General features: G+C 41.6%; 1 protein-coding gene across 4 annotated transcripts in view; it reads left to right on the forward strand.

The window, feature by feature from the left end:
• padi2 (peptidyl arginine deiminase, type II) overlaps positions 1-22,268 on the forward strand; it is a 45,002-nt gene that overhangs the window by 12,334 nt on the left and 10,400 nt on the right. For all 4 annotated transcript variants that reach the window (XM_063033004.1, XM_063033003.1, XM_063033005.1 and 1 more), the window contains 8 exons: positions 1,645-1,706; positions 2,520-2,631; positions 6,585-6,713; positions 7,443-7,597; positions 10,094-10,197; positions 13,071-13,182; positions 16,070-16,177; positions 20,853-20,998. In XM_063033004.1, the coding sequence (XP_062889074.1) occupies positions 1,645-1,706; positions 2,520-2,631; positions 6,585-6,713; positions 7,443-7,597; positions 10,094-10,197; positions 13,071-13,182; positions 16,070-16,177; positions 20,853-20,998 (928 nt within the window). The remainder of the gene's footprint in view (positions 1-1,644; positions 1,707-2,519; positions 2,632-6,584; positions 6,714-7,442; positions 7,598-10,093; positions 10,198-13,070; positions 13,183-16,069; positions 16,178-20,852; positions 20,999-22,268) is intronic.

Raw genomic sequence — 22,268 nt, forward strand, 5'->3', positions numbered from 1 at the left:
ATTCCACATATATATCACCTCAAGTCCCCTTTTAAATCTTCGACCTCTCACTTTAAACCTGTGCCCTCTAGTTTTTAACTTCCCACCTCTGGGAAAATGATGATGTGCCTTCACATTGCCCCTCATGATTTTCTATATCTCTGTAAGGTCACTCCTCTATCTTCAACATTCCAAGGAATAAAATCCAAGTCTGCCCAACCTTCTCAATAACTCAGGCTCTCAAGTTCTGCCAGCAACCCCAAATCTTATCTGCACTCTTTCCAGTTTAATGCTGTCTTTCCTATTTTTAAAAGATGACTCTCCTTTTTGTAAACTTAAAGGGCCAAATAGCCTCCTAGATTCTGAGGAAAATGAAAAAAAAAAGATCAGTCATGTCACCTGGAGGCAAGTGAGACTTGGATGCCATTTCTCTTACACACAAGAATTGCTGTCAAACTTTGCAAAACATATAATGATCTAACTAGGATGGATACAGTAACGCAAGTCTAGCCCAGACGTTTAAGGAACATGGGATACAAGATACGCTAGCTAATTGGTGATAGGTAGTTGTGGAAGGGTGCTTTTCTGATTGGACGTCTGTGACCAGTTGTTGTTTTTGATATTACCAACTTAGATGTGAGCGTAGGAGTTGTGATTAGTAAGTTTGCAGATGACACAAAAGTTGGTAGTGTCCAACGCTACAGCAGAATATAGATCAGGTGGAAATGGGTCATTTGCAACTGGAATTCAATTCCATCAAGATTGAGGTGGTGTATTTTGGAAAGTCAAAAAGAGACAGCAGATGTGCAAGAAATGGAGGGCACTAAGGAATGTTAATGAGCAGAGGGACTTTGGCATTCAAGCCCATAGTTCATGAAAAGTGATAACACAGGTAGATAGGATGGTGAAGAATGCACCTGGCATGCTTGCCTTCTTAGGCTGACACACAGAATACAGAAGTTGGGATGCTGTATTACAACTCCACACTTGGGAGGGTTTAGCTCTGGTCATCACACTATAGGAGGGATATGGTTTTGCTGGACAGAGTCAGGAGGAGATCCATTATGATGTTGCTGGTTCGGAGGACTTCAGTTCTGGGAAGAGATTGGATAAACTTGGTTTGCTTTCTCTGGAGCAAGGGAGGCCGAGGTGTGACCTGATAGAGGCATAGAAAATTATAAGACACATAGATGGGTATAGAGTCAAAATCTTCTTCCTGTGGCAGGGATATCAGAAACAGGAGGGGACTGGGTTAAGGTGAGAATGGTTGATTGTTTGATATCTGGAACTCACTCCTAGAGGAGGTGGTGATGTAAGATGCAATTATTGTGAGTCGGGTGCTTTATATAAGGGTATAAACCTACTGCAGGCAGATAGGATTGATATAGGTGGGCAAAGAGGTAGTGGTGGGCTAAAGGTCAATTTCTGTGCTGCAGATCTCTTGGACTCTACAAGTTACTCTATTTTATACCCTGGGTGTCCTGGTCATGACCCGTCTGCGGTATTTTTACAGGTAAACATTCACAATGAAATCTGGTCACAGGGAATACCGATGCTGAAATTGATGTGGTGGCCATGCAAATATACGAACAATATTACATCAGGGTGATAATCTTTCTTCCTTTTTCCATGCCACTTGGTTAATCTCTTACCTCTCACTTACAGTTGTGTCACTGGACGTGGATGCAGATCGTGATGGTATTATTGAGAAGAATAATCCCAATAAGGTGATTAAAAATAGGAACTTAATTTATGTTTTAATACACTTCTGAGGTGAATTTTTCCACTTTTTTCTTGACCAAGATATTCATATTGTAGGATGTCAGCTTCACTGGCAAGTGCGGTATTTAATACCTTTCCCTTAATGCCAGTAAATGCCGAATTCCCAGAATTTGTTTTATTTCAGTTTTTCATTACCTACAGTTTAATTTTTTTTCTAGTTATCTTTTAAATTACTGCTCCTACCTAACACATTCAACGATTTTCTCCTCCACAATGGAATTTCTGAACAGTCCATGAACGCTATTTTGTTTTTTTTTGCACTATTTATCTACTTCGTAATTTATTCAGATTAATATTTATCATATACTGTACACAGCACATCAAAACAGACAGTGAAATGTTTGTGCTAACCATCACAACCTAGGATCTACTGGGGGCGGCTGGTAAGTGTTGGCACACATTCCAACACCAGTATATCACATCTAATAATAAATGTCCACATCCAACAGTCTTGATGAAGGGTCTCAGCCAGAAACATCGATAGTATACTCTTTTTCCAAAGTTGCTGCCTGGCCAGCTGAGTTCCTCCAGCATTTTGTGTGTGCTGTTTTGGATCTCCAATGTCTGCAGATTTTCTTGTGTTTGCAATAGTAAATTTTGTGTCTTTGCACTGTATTGCATCACAAACAAACGTCACATCATATAAGTCAGTGGTAATAATTATGATCCTGAATCTTGGCGGTTGATTTTGATACATCAAGAAGCTACACGTGCTCATATAAGTATGATTTAAATATTTTTTTTCTTTTCTTTGCCAGGGTTCCTGGAAGTGGGGTTCCAAAGGACACGGAGCCATTCTTCTTGTGAACTGCGACCGGGAGGAGGACAGTGGAATTGACAACTCTGATGACAAAGTTTCCGTACTTGAAGGTGAGAAGCTATACAGACTATCACAGATGAAATACTGCTGGCTGAGTCAGCATGTGGTTACTCTGATGCAAATTATATCTTTATGGAAATGTTCAGAAGATTTGACATGTAACAATCGTTCTCGATCATTTCTTCTAGAGGATGATTAAAAACATGGCAACTAAAGTCTTGAATGAGTACCACTCACTTTATAACATTTGTCAAACTATTCAATCCCAGCCAGAATCTTACAGTACTCCAAATCTCATAATGCCTTTGCTTTGCACATTATCAAAGGCATTACCACATTATCACCCTTGTGTGACATTATCAAAGGCAGTTGGAGAATCTAGATACAAGATGTTCACTAGTTGTCTCTTATCTTGCCAGATAGGTCCTCCAATTTCCTGTTGATTTGTCAAATATGATTTTCCTTTCATAAATACACATTAACATTGCTTAATTCCTTTCATATTTTCTGAATGTCAGTTCTTTCATACCTTATAATAGATGCTAGTATTTTCCTGACTAGGCTAACCAGTATGTAGTTTGCAGTTTTATCTCTCCTTCCGTTTTTTTAAAAAGTGGGGCTATTTTGTCACTTCCAATCAGCAGCAACCAAACCAGAATCTTTAGAATTTGGGCCGATGATAACCCATCTATCCAATGTACTGTAGAATATATACTCACTGGATGCTTTATTAGGTATGGCAATGGGACCCGTTGTGGTCTTCTGCTGCTGTAGTCCATCCACTCCACTTGTACATTCAGAGAAGCTTTTCTGCAAACCAAGGTTGTAACGTGTGGTTATTTGAGTTACTGTCACTCTCCTGTCACCTTGAACCAGTCTGGCCATTCTCCTCTGATCTCTTCATTAACAAGGCATTTTTGCCCACAGAACCATCACTCACATGATTTTTTCTCCTGTTTTTTTGCACTATTCTCTGTAAACATTAGACTGTTATGCGTGAAAATCCCACGATATCAACAGTTTCTGAGGTACACAAACTAAGGCTATCTCTACACTACGCCGGATAATTTTGAAAATGAAGCTCTTTCTCTTCGTTTTGACCGTCCACCCACACTAAAGCGGCGTTTTCATCCCCCGAAAACGGAGATTTTCAGAAACAGTCTCCAGAGTGAATAAATCTGAAAACGCTTAATATCCGTTGTAGTGTGTACAGGGTAAACGGAGAGATTTAAAAACGCTGTCATGACAACACCACAACAACAATGCTTTTTCTGCTTCTGCTTGGTACTGTGCAAGCACTGCCGTACGGCTGTTATAACACGCGGTCGGTGTGAATGGCGTGAGAGTTAAATTGTAAAGTGAGCTTTTTTGACTATTTAAAAACGCTGTCATGACGTGCCGGAATAGATGTTCATTGTTTTCTTGAACGCCACCACCTAACAATTTCAGAACAGACGGTAACGAGACTGAAGCCAGAAGGGTTAGAAATGTACTCACCAAATACTTCGACCCATAGCTTACTGAATAAATAAGTATACTCACTTTGCCCTGTTTTCTGTCCTCGCTTGTATGAAGGTGGATACCTATTTATGCTAGTACTTCTCTGACAATAGATGTGTAACAGCCTAATGTAACATTGTATGGAAATACAAGATAACACCGATGCAGACATGTTTTATACATTTAACAAAGTGCTTTATTAATGCAACAGAGTGAGTCAGTTTTTCAATGTTCATCGTCAGCCAGGTCATACTGTCCATGAACTCCCTGTCGGTTGCCTCCATACGCTCCAGTATTTGTTTTTTTTAGTTTTAAGTCCTCCTGCTCGAGAGCCAAGAGCAATTCCTTTTAAGTTTTTCTACTCTGTAACTGGACAAAAGCGCACCAAGTATACCGTTTCCTCTTTGCTTGTTTTCTGTGTGTCCTGCGCATGCCCAGTAGTGGGAGATTCGTCCAAATATCCGTCTAATGTGGACAGAGATATTTTGAAAAAAGCCATCTGTCCATAAGACTCCACTAAGAATTGTGAGGACTGCTGAGAGGATTACTGGGGTTTCTATTCCACCCATCTGAGATGGTTCACAGGAGTGCTGCATACTGAGGGCCCTGAGCATTGTCAATGATCCCTCCCATCTGTCCAACAATCTCTTTGACCCCCTACCATCGAGCAAGAGATATTGTAGAATTAGGACAAGGATTGTTAGGATGGGGAAACAGCTTCTTCCCCCCAGGCCGTGAGACTACTGAACTCCCTGAGACCACCCAGATCTCACCATGTATAAAGCATCAGCAGGGTGATACTGTTTATTTTTTTAAACTTGCATCATAAGTGTACCTTAATATTTATTAATTTGTTCGCGGTAATATTACTTGGCGTGGTGTGTGAGTTATTTGTACCATGTTGTGCTCCTTGGTACGGAGGAATATTGTTTCATTTGGCGAGATACGTGCACAGCATATGGTTGAATGACGATAAATGAACATAGAACATAGAAATTTACAGTACATTACAGGCCCTTTGGCCCACAATGTTGTGCCAACAATGTTGTGCCAACCATGTAACCTATTCTAAAGACTGCCTAGAATTACCCTACTGCATAGCCTTCTTTTTTTCTAAGCTCCTTGTACCTATCTTAGAGGCTATTAAAAGACCCTGTTGTATCCACTTCCACCACTGCCATTGGCAGTGCATTCCACAGACCCACCACGCTCCGTGTGAAAAACCTACCCCTGACATCCCCTTGATACCTTTTTTCCAAGCACCTTAAAACAATTATCCCTTGTGTTAACCATTACAGCCCTGGGAAAAAGCCTCTGGCTATCCACATTATCAATGCCCCTCATCATCTTATACACCTCTATCAGGTCACCTCTCATCCTCCATCACTCCAAGGAGAAAAGGCCAAGTACACTCAACCTATTCTCATAAGGTACGCCCTCCAATCCAGGTAACATCCTTGTAAATCTCCTCTGTACTATCTCTGTTGTATCTATATCTTTCCTGTAGTGAGGTGACCAGAACTGAACACAGTACTCCAAGTGGGGTTTGATCAAGGTCTTATATATATCTGTAATATTACCTCACGGCCCTTGAACTCAATCCCATGGTTGATGAATGCCAACACACCATATGCCTTCTTAACAACACTGTCAACCTGCGCAGCAGCTTTGAGTGTCCTATCAACACTGACCCCAAGGTCTCGCTGATCCTCCACACTGTCAAGAGTCTTACCAATTACATTATATTCTGTCTTCAAATTGGACCTACTAAAATGAACCACTTCACACTTATCTGGGTTGAAGTCCACCTGCCACTTCTCAGCCCAGTTCTACATCCTACTGATGTCCCGCTGTAACCTCTGGCAACCCTCCAGACTATCCGCAACAACCCCAATCTTTGTGTCATCAGCAAACTCACTAACCCACCCTTCTAATTCTTCATCCAGGTCATTTATAAAAATCACAAAGAGGAGGGGTCCCAGAACACCACTGTTCACCGACCTCCATGCAGAATACAAACCATCTGCAACCACCCTTTTGCCTTCTGTGGCCAAGCCAATTCTGGATCCACAAAGCAAAGTCTCCTTGGATCCCATGCCTCTTTACTTTCTGAAGGAGCCTGGCATGGGGAACCTTATCAAATGCCTTAGTGAAATCCATATACACTACATCCACTGCCCTACCTTCATCAACGTGTTTTGTTACATCCTCAAAGAATTCAGTCAGGCTTGTAAGGCACGACTTGCCCTTGACAAAGCCATGCTGACTATCCCTAACTTGTATAAGGAGGATGTGTGAAGAGAAATTATAGCAAGTGCTTATTTTTTTCTCTTAAAAGGGGTGAAGTTAAATGAGAACAGAATCATACAGATGGATAGTGAAATAGAGGGAATGGAATATGCAAGTGTATAAGTGACAATAATTCACCAGCAAGGTCACATTATCAATAACAGTATTCAGCAGCCTGAAGTGGTCTAACAAATGAGAGATTTCTTTCTTTCAGACTTGGAAGACATGTCACGTATGATCCTAAGAACCGAAGGGCCGAACAATTTGCCAGATGGGTACAAACTGAAACTGTCCATTTCTCCTCCTGATAAAGAGAAAGTGCAGATCTTTCGCCATGATATGAGTGAGTGCGTTTGACTGACATTCTCCACAAGGAGTTTCTTTCCATGAATGCCCTTCATTGTTTATATCACAGTTTCCAAGTTTTAAACCCCAAATTCCACATCTAATACCTACTTTTTAATTTGCTTCATTTTCTACTTGGTTGTCACTCTAGTTCTAATAGCTTTTCACTATTTGTTTAGACCTCTCATTTATAAAATAGCAAACCTATTCACAGCAAAACGTATTGAACTTCAGATCAATGCTCGGTGTTGAGCATCGATTCACTTTCAGTTTTTTTAAAAGTTCAGCATGTTGTTTGTGGGAGCCATGCATCTGTTCTCTATCTGCATTGTGTTCTGTGTTGCATGTTTATTATGGTAACTAGTCACATGAGTGGGGAACGTGGTAAAAGCCAAGGGAATAAGTTAAGTATTCATGCTTCGTTCTGAGCAGTTTGGGGCCGGGGACCAATGGATGTTGTATCTTTTGCTGACCGCTCAATTATGCTTAACTTAGGCTGGGTACGCTTAAGTTTCATTGCTTCTAGATTGTATGTTTGTTAATTGCTAATAAAGGATCAAATACACATCTTCAACTTTGGAACAGTCATTTTTGGAGCTGAGGATGTGTCATGGAAGTCTAACAAATCCATGGAGTTGCCAGCAGCGGCAGATGTTTTGGTTAGAATTGGCTGCTATATCATTTGATTGTTCTGTTTTAATTCCCCCTTTATTTCTTCTTATTGCAGCAAAAATGACGAGAGTGCTGGGTAGAACGAAGATGTCAACTGATGTGGAATTTACAAAAGGGAACAACGAAATTCATTTCTTTGCTGAAGGGCTCGTGTTTCCAAATGTTGAGATGACTAAACTGGTGACCATCCACCTTGACTTGCTGCAAAAGGTAGTAACATCTTGACCTTCAAAATATGTTCTGTGACTAATGCAATTGGTGCAAATGATGCAATGTTGGGTTCGGGCTGTTCAATCACTCTACACTGCAATTTGTAGCTGCCTTGAATCTTAAAGAGGCATATGGCACACTGGATTTCATAGCCCAGTAGTGTTGTGACATTATATATTTACCAAATACTGGCTAGGCAATACTTGGAGTGCTATGTGCAGATCTGCGCGCTGCATTTTAGGAAGATATGTTTGTACTTTAGAGAATGTAAAGGAGATTTACCATGGTTATTTATTGCTGGGATTGGAGGATTCACAGGAAATTGAATCTCAGGGTTATATATGGAGACATAAATGTACTTTGGTAATAAATTTACTTTCAACTTTGTAAAGTTATGGGGAGAGATTGGATAGGCTGGGCTTGTTTTCCCTGGAACAGAGGAATCTGAGAGGTATAGATAGGGTAGATAATCAAAATCTTTTTCCCATGATAGATGCATCACAACAAGAGAATGTAGATTTAAGATGAGAGGAAGGAGCTTCACTGCGGATCTGAGGAGTAACTCTTTAAAGAAAACAAAAAGAAGGTGGTTGATATCTGAACTCAGCTAGAAGAGATGGTAGAATCAGATATAATTGCTACATTTAAGAGGTATTGAGTCAGATATTTACCGTTTGTAAAAAGGCAAGGCATTGAAGGTCATTGTCCTAATTTGAGCTAATAGGATTAGTGTAAGTGAGCAAAACGATCAGCATGAATGTAATGGGCCACAGCTCGTTTCTGTACTGTGCAGCTCTGATTTTATGATTTCCAACTTAATAGGGTCTTCTACTTTATCATGAAATAAGCGTGTTGCCTCGTGTTTAATCATGATTTCTGCCCACTTTTATTGAATCATAGTAAATACTGCACCCACCCACCCTCCGTAATCTGCAAATCAGCCAATTGGATTGCTCCTCATTTTCTTAAATTGGTCTAGGCACGTATGACAAGATGAGTCTCCTAACACCCTGTGTCGATCCATCTCTCTGCGCATTTCCCTTTTAACCTGCTCCTGGTAAAGTACGAGCAGAAGAAAGTCAGAACTCCACTGATCCTTGAACTACTCGTTTATTTCATTTAGAGATACTACACAGTCACAGGCCCTTCTGGCCCACACAGGACAGACTGGACCAACACGTCTTTTCCTGTCCAAGATGTTTGTCTGTTTGTGTCTTCCTAACTTCCCTGATGTTAATTATGTAAGGTCAAAAATACAAAAAAAAACACCACAGGTAGATAGGGTTGAAAAGAAAATTTTGTCACATTAAACTTTATAAAACAGAAGTATTGACTATAGGAGTTGTGATGTTCTGTTGAAGTTGTAGAAGACATTGGTGAGGCCTAATTTGGAGTATTTGATATCCTCCACCTACAGGATAGGTATCAATAAAATTGAAAGAGTACAGAGAAAATTTTCCATATTGTTGCTGGGACTTGAGGACCTGAGTTATAGGGAAAGGGTGAACAGGTTGGGAGTTTGTTCCCTAGAAAGCAGGAGAATGAGGAGAGATTTGATAGGGGTGTACAAAATTCTGAGAGGTATACATAGGGTAAATGCCAGCAGACTGGTTTCATTGATGTTGGGTAAGACTAGAACAGGAGGTCATGTGTTTAGGGTGACAGGTAAGATGTTTATGGTGAACATGAAGGGGGAACATCTTCGCTCGGAGGGTGGTGAGAGTGTGGAATGATCTGCCAGTGGAAGTGGTGGATGTGTGTTCAATTTCAACATTTAAGAGAAGCTTAGATAAGTTCGTGGATGGGAGGGGTAATGAAGGGTTATGGTCTGGGTGCAGGTGAATGAGACTAGGCAGAATAATATTTTGTCATGGAATAGATGGGCTGAAGGGCCAGTTTCTGTGCAGAAGTGTTCTATTACCAGATATATCTTTTGTATCGTTTAGTCTTCCTTCAAAATATTTTTCCTGCATTTCATCCGTGGCCACATTTGATAAGCAAACTATTTCGTGACATTAGCACGTTTTCTTCTTTTCAAACTTATTCTAAGTCAGTGGCCTGAATTCCATTGTCAGAATGCAACAAGCTGACATTTCTCTATCAATATTGAATTGTACAACTTCATGCATCTCACTTCCTTTATCTGTATCAGAACTGCGATTACTGCTGGAAGTCGTTGGTTTTGGTCGCCCCATTAGCAAAGCCTGACACTGTCCATTCCCAACAGCCTTGAATTTTGCAGCTTTGTATTAGTACTCTCTTACTCCCACTATTGATCCATTGATCCTGACTTATCCAATTGCCAATCCTGGGCTCACCCTATTACAGACAATTCCTTTGTCCTACCTATCTCTCTCCACTCCTTGGAGTTTTCCCCCCCTACTTTCTAAGGCAATAATTCTAGATTTAATGGCAAAGCAACAGAATTTAATGTTGATAATGAAATATCAATAGAAGTATTTCAGTCATTACCTAACACTATTTCCTTCTCTTCAGCTTCACCAAGACATTCCCATTTTCACCGAACAAGTCATATTTTGTTTGGCTCCATGGATTATGACTCCTAATACTCTGTGTCCTGCAGAAGTATTTGTGTGCAGGTAGGATGATGTTCCTTATAGTTATAGCCATAGTCATAGTCATACTTTATTGATCCTGGGGGAAATTTTGCTAACATTGCACTGACTTCACCTAGTCATCCAGCTACTTAAGCTGGCTGAGTTAATCATAAGGGATCACTTAATCGCAAAAATCTACAGCAATAGCAGAAACCTAATTATTCTGCCTTGTAAATGTACTATTTGCTGGCTGATTTTATGATGCCTTCTGGCTGTTTTGAAGTCTGTGATTGAATGACACTGCAAGATTTAGACTAGATATAGCAGAATGAATATACTGTAAAGAAACTAACTGTTTGGTATTTTTAATCAAAAATGCTAAACAGTTTTTAAAATCAAAAATACTGGTTTAGTCTGTCCCATGGGAGAAAGTATATGCTTAGCTAACTCCCACATACAATTATTTAATAATTATTTTCAAAATATTTGTATTGTTTGAAGAATATAAATTTGCTGAGAGACTGAGTATAGCTCTTGGCCTTTTTGAAATAGTGAGATTTTTCTTATTTATATCATCCCGACAGCCCAGGTTAAACAACTCAACAGAAAATCCCGCTGCCATTGCAGCATTCCTCATCTTTCATTTGTGTGTCAGTCTAACTTTTTGTGTTTGTCAAACATGGATGATTAGTGGAATGGTGAGGGTCAGCAAATTACTTGGGGTCAGGAGATAGAGAAAGAGGTCTGCATTTCTCAGGGAAATGGGAAGAGTGGAGAAGGATTCGGTGCGGTTTGGGAATCAGGGCTGGTAGGAAGAAGGGGTTAGGGATGCTGGAAGGTTGGGGAATTGGAGGGAGGGGTGTGCACCTCATGGGGTGAGTGGGTTTTGAAGGAACCATTTCAGTGCAAAACGTGAGATTCAAGGACATGTGGTGTGAAGGTCACATTGTCCTGAGAATACTTGGCAGCGGTTCCCCTGGAATAATGTGGTCCAAGTTTCCACGTTTAGTCCAAACTGAGAATTTTATGGGGGTTAGGGTCTCCAATGAAAAATAAAAATCACATAAAGTTGCTAGCATGATTGAGAGGAAATTGCCCAGTAAATTTTTCAAAGTGCTGCAGAATGACCCATAAATGATTATTGTCACATTGCAGACCAGAGTTTGAAGCTGAATTTCAACTGAATTGAATTTCCAGCAGTTTTGTTTCCAAAGAAGAAATCTACAGCAACAGCAGAAACGGAATCATTCTGCCTTGTAAATGTGCTTTTCGTTGGCTGATTTTATGATGTCTTCTGGCTGTTCTGAAGTCTGTGACTGAATGACACTGCAAGATTTAACTAGATTTGGCAGAGTGAATATCACAGGAAAGAAACTAGTTATATGGCATTTTTAATCAAAAATGCTAAATGTTTTTTAAAAAAAATCAAAACTATTAAATTAGTAAAACTAAGATTACTGGGATCTGGAAGGATCTGGTTTTAAATATATGGTTTTGGTCATTTGCTGTGATATCCTTTCTGGCTTGGAGTCAAGTTTAATTTAATATGCTCTTGTAAAATGGTTTGAAATGTTCAACATGTCATAGGAGTTGTAAAATTGTCTTAGTTGCTATTGGAGAATGTGCAAGTCAAGCTTAATGAATATTTACAAGGAGTAGTTAAGTTATTACTCGGGGTTCAGATTTCCCAATTTAGTTATAGATGAAGAAATAGAAAACCATATAGAATAAATGTGTGAGATGGAGTTCAGTTTGAGAATGTGAAGCTATCTGTTTTATAGTCCCTAAGAGCTAGAGAGCAGAGCATTTTAAAAACCTATGTTTCAATGTCTGTAAGGTTGCGGAATGCTGGAATGCAGTTGTGCTATGTTGGTCAGACTTGTTCTGGAGGAAATCAAGTCAAATCAAGTTTAATTATCATTGAACCATAATAGATACAGCAAAGGAAATACCGTTCCTCTGGGGCCAAGGTACAAAGCTAACAAAAATAGCGAGTAAGGAAGCATATTCACGTGAAAAAAGATCATACATGTAGTCGAAGACCCTCAGCGACATGTCCCGCAATTGACGGTACAGTCTACAGGCAGTGTGCAGATACATGCAGTCCAGCCTGTCATTCCACTGATCAAACGTGGGAGGGCAGCATCAATGGGAGAGGCCAGTCCCCTGCCAAGTGCGGACGCCACGCTCCACCGCCTCTGGCGTTTCCTCATCTGGTCTACGGCAGTAGGCAAGCCCTCGGCTTGAGGCCTAGTCCTTGCTACCACAGAGGCTACACAGCTTCCACGTTGTCTGTCACACCACTAGACCACGGTGATAGGCCTGTGGTAACTCACACTATCACTGTCCAACAGTGTCTTCTGATTGCAGGAGAAATGTCGGAGACCATCTCCCATGGTTATGCTGTACGCCGCCTTTGCGCACCAATTCCGCTGCCTTTGAGTGGCGGGCAGCGACACAACCTGCCGCCAGGTCACCTCCTTCAACATCCCGGCTGGCTCTTCTCCCAACAGCCCAGCCGGCTCTGCTGTCGACATCAGTCCAGCTACTCCAATCAACGAGCAGCTCACTGACGGAGAAGTCCTGCAGTACCCAAAGTTCTTGGAGTAGAATTGTCTCGCGATCATAAAAAAATACATTTAACCACGCAAAAAAGCACCTTTGGTTGCCCCCCGAGAGGCCACTGCGTGCAAATGCATCGCCATCTTACTGGAAGATGGTCTTTCTGAGCACGCACCTCTTGAAGAGGGAGTACATTGAACCACCCTGAATAGATTTATTAAAATGGTACCTTGACAAGGTGAAAGCATGAGTTGGTCACACTGAATTGGAACATAATTCTTTGAGCTTAGAAGATCTCAGTAATGTCTAAGTTATCAGATTCACTATTCTGAATCTACTTTTCTCCCCCACAGTGTAAAATATAATGTAAAATTCCTGGAAGAATTCAGAGGATTTGTGGAAAAGGCACAGTACAAGCTAACAGTTTGTCCTGAAAGCAAGAACATGTCAGATCTCTGGATTCAGGTAAGACAGTGAATTTCAGTCCACACCAACAATGAGCATCAACAAAACAACAGTAATATTCATCTCCACAGATGGAGACACTATATTATCGCGTCAAGTTAGTCGCCTGCATGCAGAAGTCAGCAATGCCCAGTGAAGGATACACATTCCTGGAGACTAGATGAATTAAGCAATACGGAGATAAGGCAAAATATGGAAGAAGGCTGTCTGTTATGCTGTTATCACCTCAATCTGGTCTGGTTAATCTTCTGCTTCTGTATTTCATTCTTAATATCAAGGAATACCAAACATTCTCTAAACAAACTTACTGTGTGACAAAGGAAATTCGCTTTTTCTCAGAGCAGACCAGATCACAAGACCAGAAGCCGGAGCTATACAGCGTGGAACAAGCCCTCTAGCTCAACTTGTCATCACCAACCAAAGTTAGTCACTACGGCCTGTCATTTCCCTCTAAACCTTTCCTATTCATACATCTGTACAAATGTCTTTTAAAAGCTGCAGCTATTTGTGTTGGCACGTGGCCAAGTGGTTAAGGTGTTCGTCTAGTGATTTGAAGGTCGTTAATTCGAGCCTTGGCTGAGGCGGCGTGTGTGTCCTTGAGCAAGGCACTTAACCACACATTGCTCTGCGACAACACTGGTGCCAAGCTGTATGGGCCCTAATGCCCTTCCCTTGGACAACATTGGTGGTGTGGAGAGGGGAGACTTGCAGCATGGGCAGCTGCTGGTCTTCCATACAACCTTGCCTAGGCCTGCGCCCTGGAAACCTTCCAAGGCACAAATCCATGGTCTCATGAGACTAACGGATGCCTATATAATACCCACCTCTACATTTCCTCTGGCAGCTTGTTCCATATACCCACCAACTTCTGAACACTAAACTTTCCCCTCAGGTCCCTTTTAAGTCTCTTTTCTCTCACCTTAAACCTACACCCTCAAGTTTATACTCATCTACCCTGGGAGAAAGACTGTGAGAATCCATCATATCTATCCCCTTCAATATTATGAACCTCTTCGGGCAGGTGGGGCTCGTCAGCATTGGACGGCAGACCACCTAGGAGAAGGAAACTCTGCTTTTAAGCCTCCACTGCCTTGAGGCCGTACCCATCCATGGGAAAGGCTTCAGGAGTAAACCCCGAGGAAGAAATCCAGAGCCAGGTTCCTTAAGGCTGTTTGATGTTGTTTACAAGTTCATTCTGGCAACCTCTGCGACAACACTGGTGCCAAACAATGTTTCCACTTGCCCTTCCCTTGGACTACGTCAGTGATGTGGAGAGGGGGATCCCACTGCATGGGTAACAGCCGGTTCTTCAAATCTTCCCGCCCAGGCTTGCACCCTAAAGAGGACACAGTCCACCAGAGGCGCAAACCCATGATCCCCTGGGATTGACGGCTGACTACTACTGGAAGGTCACATCTCAGCCTCATTTGCTCCAAGGAAGAGACTCCCAGTCTATCCAATGCAGGGCTTCCCAATCTGGGGTCCATGGCATAAAAAAGGTTGCGAACCCCTGCCTCCTTATTACTTAAGCCATCCCGTCCCTGAAAACAATCCTTGAATCTTTTCTCTACTTTCTCTAACTTAATTAGATCCTTCCATTAGTTAGCAGCCTGAACTGCATACAATATTCCATCTGCAATCTCACCAATGTCTTGTACAGCTATTACATGATTTTCCACCTCTTCAGAATTCAGTGTCCTATCTGATAAAGGCAAACATGCCTACTTTGCCACTTGTCTACCCAGATGCTTCTTTCAGTAAACTACATACTTCATCATAAGCTACATAAACTACATCATAAGCATCTTTGTTTTATGATACTCTCCGGGTCCCTCCAACTTGCTCTGCAACTTAACCTGGTTTAACGTCTCAAAATGCAACAGTTTGCACTTGTACGAGTTACTTTCCCACTGCTAGTTCCTTGGCCCACTTCCCCAGTTAATCTAGATCCCATTCTTCATTGTCCACCACACCCCCATTCTGGCATCAAGCTTAATAAATATGCCTCTTACATTTTCAATCAAATCCTTCATAAGCAGCTCATCACTGATCCCTGTATACAAGTAACAACTTTTTACTACCACCTTCTGGATCCTTCCGAGTTAACTTTGTATCCAGTGGTTATCTCACATTTGACCCCATCTGAATTAATTTTACAAACCAGCTTACCATGCAGGACATTATTAAAAGCCTCACTAAGGTCCATGTAGACAAAGTTTTCTGTTCTTATCTATCCTCCGTCGTACAAGTCTGTACTAATAAATCTGATTCTATTCAGTGCAACTGACTTGACAATCACTAGCACTGAATAGAATCTGTACGCCCGGTGATGGAATGGGAAGATTTCTGGGTAGAGACTTCATAGGGTTCGGAAATCATTTTCTCCCCAATGGACAGGGGTTTTAAAATGTATCAAGTGAAACTTGTTTTCTAGCCAGAATGCAGGAGTGTCAAGTTTAGTCGTGGGCAGCCTACCTCGGACTAAGTAAATAGAATGATTGAAAGCCAGCTCAGGTATCATGGGGCAAATAATATCTGAATGTTGCGTAATGGTTTTATAAGCAAGTTTAATACGATAGACCTTTTGAGAGTACAACAAGCTGATGCCATAGTGTGGTCCAGTGGGGAAATACTGTATGTCAGGAGAAGGGATGATATGCTGACGGTGCCAGAAAAACACTGAAGGACACTCCATTCTCAGTCTTAAGTTTACCCAAGCTTAATCCTATTTACCCATTCGCTTGTGTAGTGCTCAATGGAATCTAGTTGCTGTCTGCACATTTTTATCCATGTTGCTTCACTGTTACGGTTCTCTTTTACAGTGTATGGCATTTGACTCTGTATCTTTCTGAGGAGTAGTCATGCTGAATATATTCTTTTCCCTCAGGATGAAATTGAATTTGGTTACTCAGAGGCTCCTTGCAAGTTCCTGAACGTGGTGTTGGACTCTCCTCGAGACAGGGGACTAAAGGATTATGCCTACAAATACCTCCTGGTGAGGAATAATATTTGGGACTCGAGAATGCATTCCTTCTGTCTGCTCACTCCCCCTTTGCACTTCCGGTCAAGATGGCGCCGGGCTGTGATCTTCATTGGTTCAGAATTAGGTGCTTATTTTAAGTGGTTTTGGGGACAGAAGGGGGTGCTAGGGTCCAGGTTAGGTCTTAGGGACAGTGATGTGGGGGAGTTAGGGGTCATATTAGGGTTTAGGGGCAGGAAGGTGGAGGAGTTGGAGGTCTGTCCTTCACCGTGCCAAGGCCAGAAAATGGGTGATGAAGGCCTACACTCTGCGCTCGAAGGCTGCTTAGTTTAGTGATGTCTGCCCACTTTTACTACCGAGAGCTGTGGACAAACCTTTCATTGTTGATCTTCAAGAATTATCAAAGTGTGCTTCGCCATTGGTAAGTTATTGATGAATGAAGTAGGTTCAATACACAACGCTGAGGAGCTGAGACTTCCAGTAACGATTTCATTTTAATGCTAGTTACAGCAGAGAGGTAAAATTCACAGAAAAAATCTTTCTTCCTTTTCTCAAATTCATTTTTCAGGACCTGGTAACCAATGTTCCCTCTAATTTGTAATGACCAGTGTGCACAGAAATCTTGTGCTGTGCAATTTTTTTGCCCGGTGATGACAACAAGTGCACATTGAATTTTACATATAGAGGTATTCATTTTAACAGCTAGCAAAACACTGTCAATAAGAACTTTGATCTCTTCTGTGTTTGATCGTTTTCACTCTCATTCATCTGCACTCTCACCAAACATATGTAGCAGGCTTGTAGCAGGTAATAAAGGATTTTCTCGCTGGAGCTTTTGCACACCATCCATATGTGATTTGATTGCTAAAACAACACTTTAAAAAGCCAAGTTTCCAAATATTACCCCACTTCCTCCCACTTGCAAATTCTCCAACTTCTTCCCACTTGCAAATTCTCCAGCAACTTTCGCATTGTGATGATACACGCAGGTAACACCATTTTCTGTATTGTACATAAATATTTCTCATAGATGCATGTTCCTGACCTCATGAGCTTTTGGTGTAGCAGTTTCTACTGTTTCATTAAGCCATTCCGCTTTAAATTAGCTAGCAGTTCTTTTGTGCTTCACGCCCTTTGTTTCTTTGGAATTCGACATAGTGAATCAATAATTTCTTCAATAAAAACAGCGTAAATAAGCCAGTTCTAAAATCTGCAGACAAATCATTGCAAACTCCGCGTAGTCAACACTGTCCGCATCAGAAACCAGAAAAGGAAATGTGATTGTGTATGATCGTGAAATATACTAAACAAGCCAGTGAGGTAGAGGGTGACAAACTTCTGTGCACAGTTTAAATTCCTTTGTGCGCTAGTAGCAAAAGGTGTGCATGCACACATGCACACACCTTAGAGGGAACATTGCTGGTAACAACATTTATTGTACCCCTCTGTTGCCCTTGGAAAGTTAGAATAGAGCCCTCCCCTCTTCTTGAATGACTCCAATCCTTCTGGTGAAGGTGCTCCCACAGTTTGATAGGGGGTTCCAGAATTTAGACCCAGCAATGACGATGAAATAGCGATGTACTTCCATGTCATATGTGCAGCTTGGAGCAAGAAATACAAGTGGTGGGGTCTCCAGGTGCCCGACCCCCTTTTTGGTGGTAAACCTACCAGGTTTAGGATTTGCGTCTAGGTGGGCAAGGTTCCAATTAAGTCAACTTTTTGCTCTTGCATGACTTAAAGATTCTTGATATTGTACTCATTGAGGCAAATGGAAACTATTTAATCTTGCTCTTGACTTATGCCTTGTAGAGATAGAACAGCTCAGGGATGGCAGGATGCAAGTCACTCATTGCAAAGTACCTACTCTCTGCCTGAGTAAGTCCTATTGAGGTTCTAGGCACCTCACCCTATCACATCCCCAGTGCCAATTGTTAATGTTATGGGATGAGACCATACAAATGCCCCTCAAAGTCAAATTTAGGTTGTCAGGCCATCCCCTAATAGAAACAGTAATTGCTTGACATCTCTTTTTTGATGTTACAACTTATTGATCCATGCTTGAATGTAGCTTTGGGCATGATTGAGGGTCTAGTTCGATGGTTGTGAAACTGACGATGGTATTGAGCACTGGGAAATCTTCAGCAAAAATTCACATCCTCATCTTATGGTGGAAGGATGACTGAGCTGCTGATGATTAGATACAAGTCATTGTCCTGAGGAATTCAGCACTGATGTCCTTGAGTTGGCATGATTGATCTTCATCAACCAGAGCCTCCTCTTGTACAAGGTATGACAGTGGCCATGGAAGTGTCTTCCTCAGGATTGTGCCTTTTGGCTAAAGGAGCAACCACCGTTGTTTCTCTTCTGAAATCCGTTCTTTGGTCCCTGTTTTGCACGAAGCTGTGAAATCTGGAGTCAAATGGTCTGGGGCGAAGTGATCCTGGTAAAACCCAGCTGTGTATTGGAGAATAAGTGTGGCTTTAAACACTGACAGCAACACCTGTGTATCATCACAATACTGCTGCTTTCCTAAAACTATTCCAATGCATTGCAAATCTAACCTGCACCCACCCTCCTTGCTCATGCACTCATTCCCATTCTCAGCTAAACCTTGTCTCATGGCACCACACACCTGTTCCACCTGGTCATTCTCAATAAATGTTCTCTGCCAACCTACAGTTGAAGTCAGAAGTTTACATACATCTTAGCCAAATACATTTAAACTCAGTTTTTCACAATTCCTGACATTTAATCCTAGAAAATATTCCCTGTCTTAGGTCAGTTAGGATCACTATTTTAAGAATGTGAAATGTCAGAATAATAGTAGAGAGAATGATTTATTTCAGCTTTTATTTCTTTCATCACTTTCCCAGTGGGTTAGAAGTTTACATACACTTTGTTAGTATTTGGTAGCATTGTCTTTAAATGGTTTAACTTGGGTCAGACGTTTTGGGTAGCCTTCCACAAGCTTCCCGCAGTAAGTTGCTGGAATTTTGCTCCATTCCTTCAGACAGAACTGGTGTAACTGAGTCAGGTTTGTAGGCCTCCTTGCTCGCACACGCTTTTTCAGTTCTGCCCACAAATTTTCTATCGGATTGAGGTCAGGGCTGTGTGATGGCCACTCCAATACCTTGACTTTGCTGTCCTTAAGCAATATTGCCACAACTTTGGAGGTATGCTTGGGGTCATTGTCCATTTAGAAGACCCATTTGCAACCGAGCTTTAACTTCCTGGCTGATGTCTTGAGATGTTGCTTCAATATATCCACATAATTTTCCTTCCTCATGATGCCATCTATTTTGTGAAGTGCACCAGTCCCTCCTGCAGCAAAGCACCCCCACAACATGATGCTGCCACCCCCATGCTTCACGGTTGGGAAGGTGTTCTTCGGCTTGCAAGCCTCACCCTTTTTCCTCCAAACATCACGATGGTCATTATGGCCAAACAGTTCAATCTTTGATTCATCAGACCAGAGGATATTTCTCCAGAAAGTAAGATCTTTGTCCCCATGTGCACTTGCAAACTGTAGTCTGGCTTTTTTATGGCGGTTTTGGAGCAGTGGCTTCTTCCTTGCTGAGCAGCCTTTCAGGTTATGTTGATATAGGACTTGTTTTACTGTGGATATAGATACTTGTCTACCTGTTTCCTCCAGCATCTTCACAAGGGCCTTTGCTGTTGTTCTGGGATTGATTTGCACTTTTCGCGCCAAAGTACATTCATCTCTAGGAGACAGAATGCGTCTCCTTCCTGAGCAGTATGACGGCTGCGTGGTCCCATGGTGTTTATACTTGCGTACTATTGTTTGTACAGATGAAGGTGGTACCTTCAGGCGTTTGGAAATTGCTCCCAAGGATGAATCAGACTTGTGGAGGTCCACAATTTTTTTTTCCTGAGGTCTTAGCTGATTTCTTTTGATTTTGTTTGTAAACTTCTGACCCACTGGAACTGTGATATAGTCAATTAAAAGTGAAATAATCTGTCTGTGAACTATTGTTGGAAAAATTACTCGTGTCATGCACAAAGCAGATGTCCTCAACGTCTTGCCAAAACTATAGTTTGCTAATATGAAATCTGTGGAGTGGTTAAACAGTGAATTTTAATGGCTTCAACCTAAGTGTATGTAAACTTCCGACTTCAACTGTATCCTTCGACGTGAGGCTTAGCCATCATTTATAATTTTCTTTTAAGGGAGAAATCAGGGAACACAAGGGGGAGGTAGAGGACTGAAGTTAATGTTCCAAAGATCTCAGAGCAAGTTAGCAGGAGTTAAAAAGTTGAAGTCTGTTCCGAGCCTTGTGGCCCATCAGACCGGGGCTTATGTCGGTTTCTGTGGCGTGAAGCACGAGACATTGGTGGAATTTCAGGTTGGATGTGTGAAGTGTCTGGAAGAGAGAACCTTCCAATTCCTTGATAATGAGTCCTTGATCATGTTGGCAGTGAGTAAATGATTATCAAATGCATAATGCTAAAGTTACATTTTCTTGCCTTAACAGCACTGATGTATGACTTTCATCTCCACACAGCCTTCACGTTTCCTATTCGAGGCTGTCATTTGTGCACTTAATTAGTTAATGGCAACGCAGAGGTGGAGGGAAAGGTGTTATTTTTCTCCTTGACAGGCACTAACTTTCATCAGAACCTAAATTCCAATGAAATTTGAAATTTATGCCATTTTTGTATAATTTATCAGGGTTCAGATTTTGGATACATACACGTGGCAGGTGAAGAGAGGAACAGTCTGAACAGCTTTGGAAATCTGGAGGTCAGCCCTCCAGTGACAGTGAACGGAAAGGAGTATCCACTGGGGAGGATCATCATTGGAAGCAGTTTTCCCAAGTAATGTGACTTCATTCATTTTGTTGGGGGCCAAGGTGAAGGGTTTTTTCTCCATCTCTCAAGATACATTTCTCAGATGTTAACTGTCTTCACCGTAGAGCTTTCCCTTAGTTGTTAAGTTTCAATAATTTTTTCAAAACAGGGAACTTTAGTCCTGTGTTTACAGCAAATGATAGACAAAACTAACCCATAGTGGGCACTGAGAAATCGCCCCAGCTGCAACTTCCCTGCTCCCTCGTAAGTAATAGTGCAACCACAATAGGAATGGCTGGATTCGTGAAAGGAAGCAATATACCTCACTGTTTGTTTTGTCTCCACTTTCTCATATCACTAATTCTCAAAAGCAATCACTTATAAGGTGCTTGCACCCAGAATTGTGACGTAACCTGACATGTCAGGCAAAGACCCTGCAGCATTGGTGTGTCATGCATATAACAAAACCTACCTTTTTGTGGTGCAGTTGGCCCACAACAGACTATAAAACATCTACTTAGGAAGCAAAGGAACTTTTTTTTTCCGTGGCTTAACAAGTTAGATCCTGGTACCTGTTGAGGATCAGACAGGTGTAAATTGTCCATCAGAAGTGAAGATATAAGCTGGCAATTGCACAATAATCAACCTTGAGCAAAGGAATAGGTCAAGCTCACATGCAAAACCTGCACAGCTAGCAGACTTGGGTGGATAAATGGCAGCTGATGTGTGCTTCACAGAAGTGCCAGACAATAAAAATCTTCAACAAGTCGGAGGCTGACCAGCTCCACCGGACAATAAAGAGCATTACATCAAATTCTGTAACACTACTGACCAGACAATTAAACGGTGTACTGCTAAGTATGAAGTAGAGCAAATGAACTGCTAATATTCTGTAAACAACAGGAATTCTGCAGATGCTGGAAATTCAAGCAACATACATCAAAGTTGCTGGTGAACGCAGCAGGCCAGGCAGCATCTATAAGAAGAGGCGCAGTCGACGTTTCAGGCCGAGACCCTTCGTCCTAGCAACTTTGATGTATGTTGCTAATATTCTGTGCTAGTTTGAGCACAAGCCTGATACTCAAACAGTTCAGGTTCACCCCGAGATAAAGCACCTTCGTGATTGGCACCCTGCCACTGCCATCAGCAGCACATTGAGCCTGCAGTGTGTCCCACTTACAAAATCTATTCACAGTGAAGTTTCAACAAACTTGGATCTCTGGCTGAATTGGTCCAATTTCTAGAAATAAGTTTTGGTGTTAATGTATACTGTTATAGACAGTGAGAAGTGAAATGT

The sequence above is a fragment of the Mobula hypostoma genome, chromosome 25 (assembly GCF_963921235.1).
Source record: "Mobula hypostoma chromosome 25, sMobHyp1.1, whole genome shotgun sequence".
NCBI classification, from domain to species: Eukaryota; Metazoa; Chordata; class Chondrichthyes; order Myliobatiformes; family Myliobatidae; genus Mobula; species Mobula hypostoma.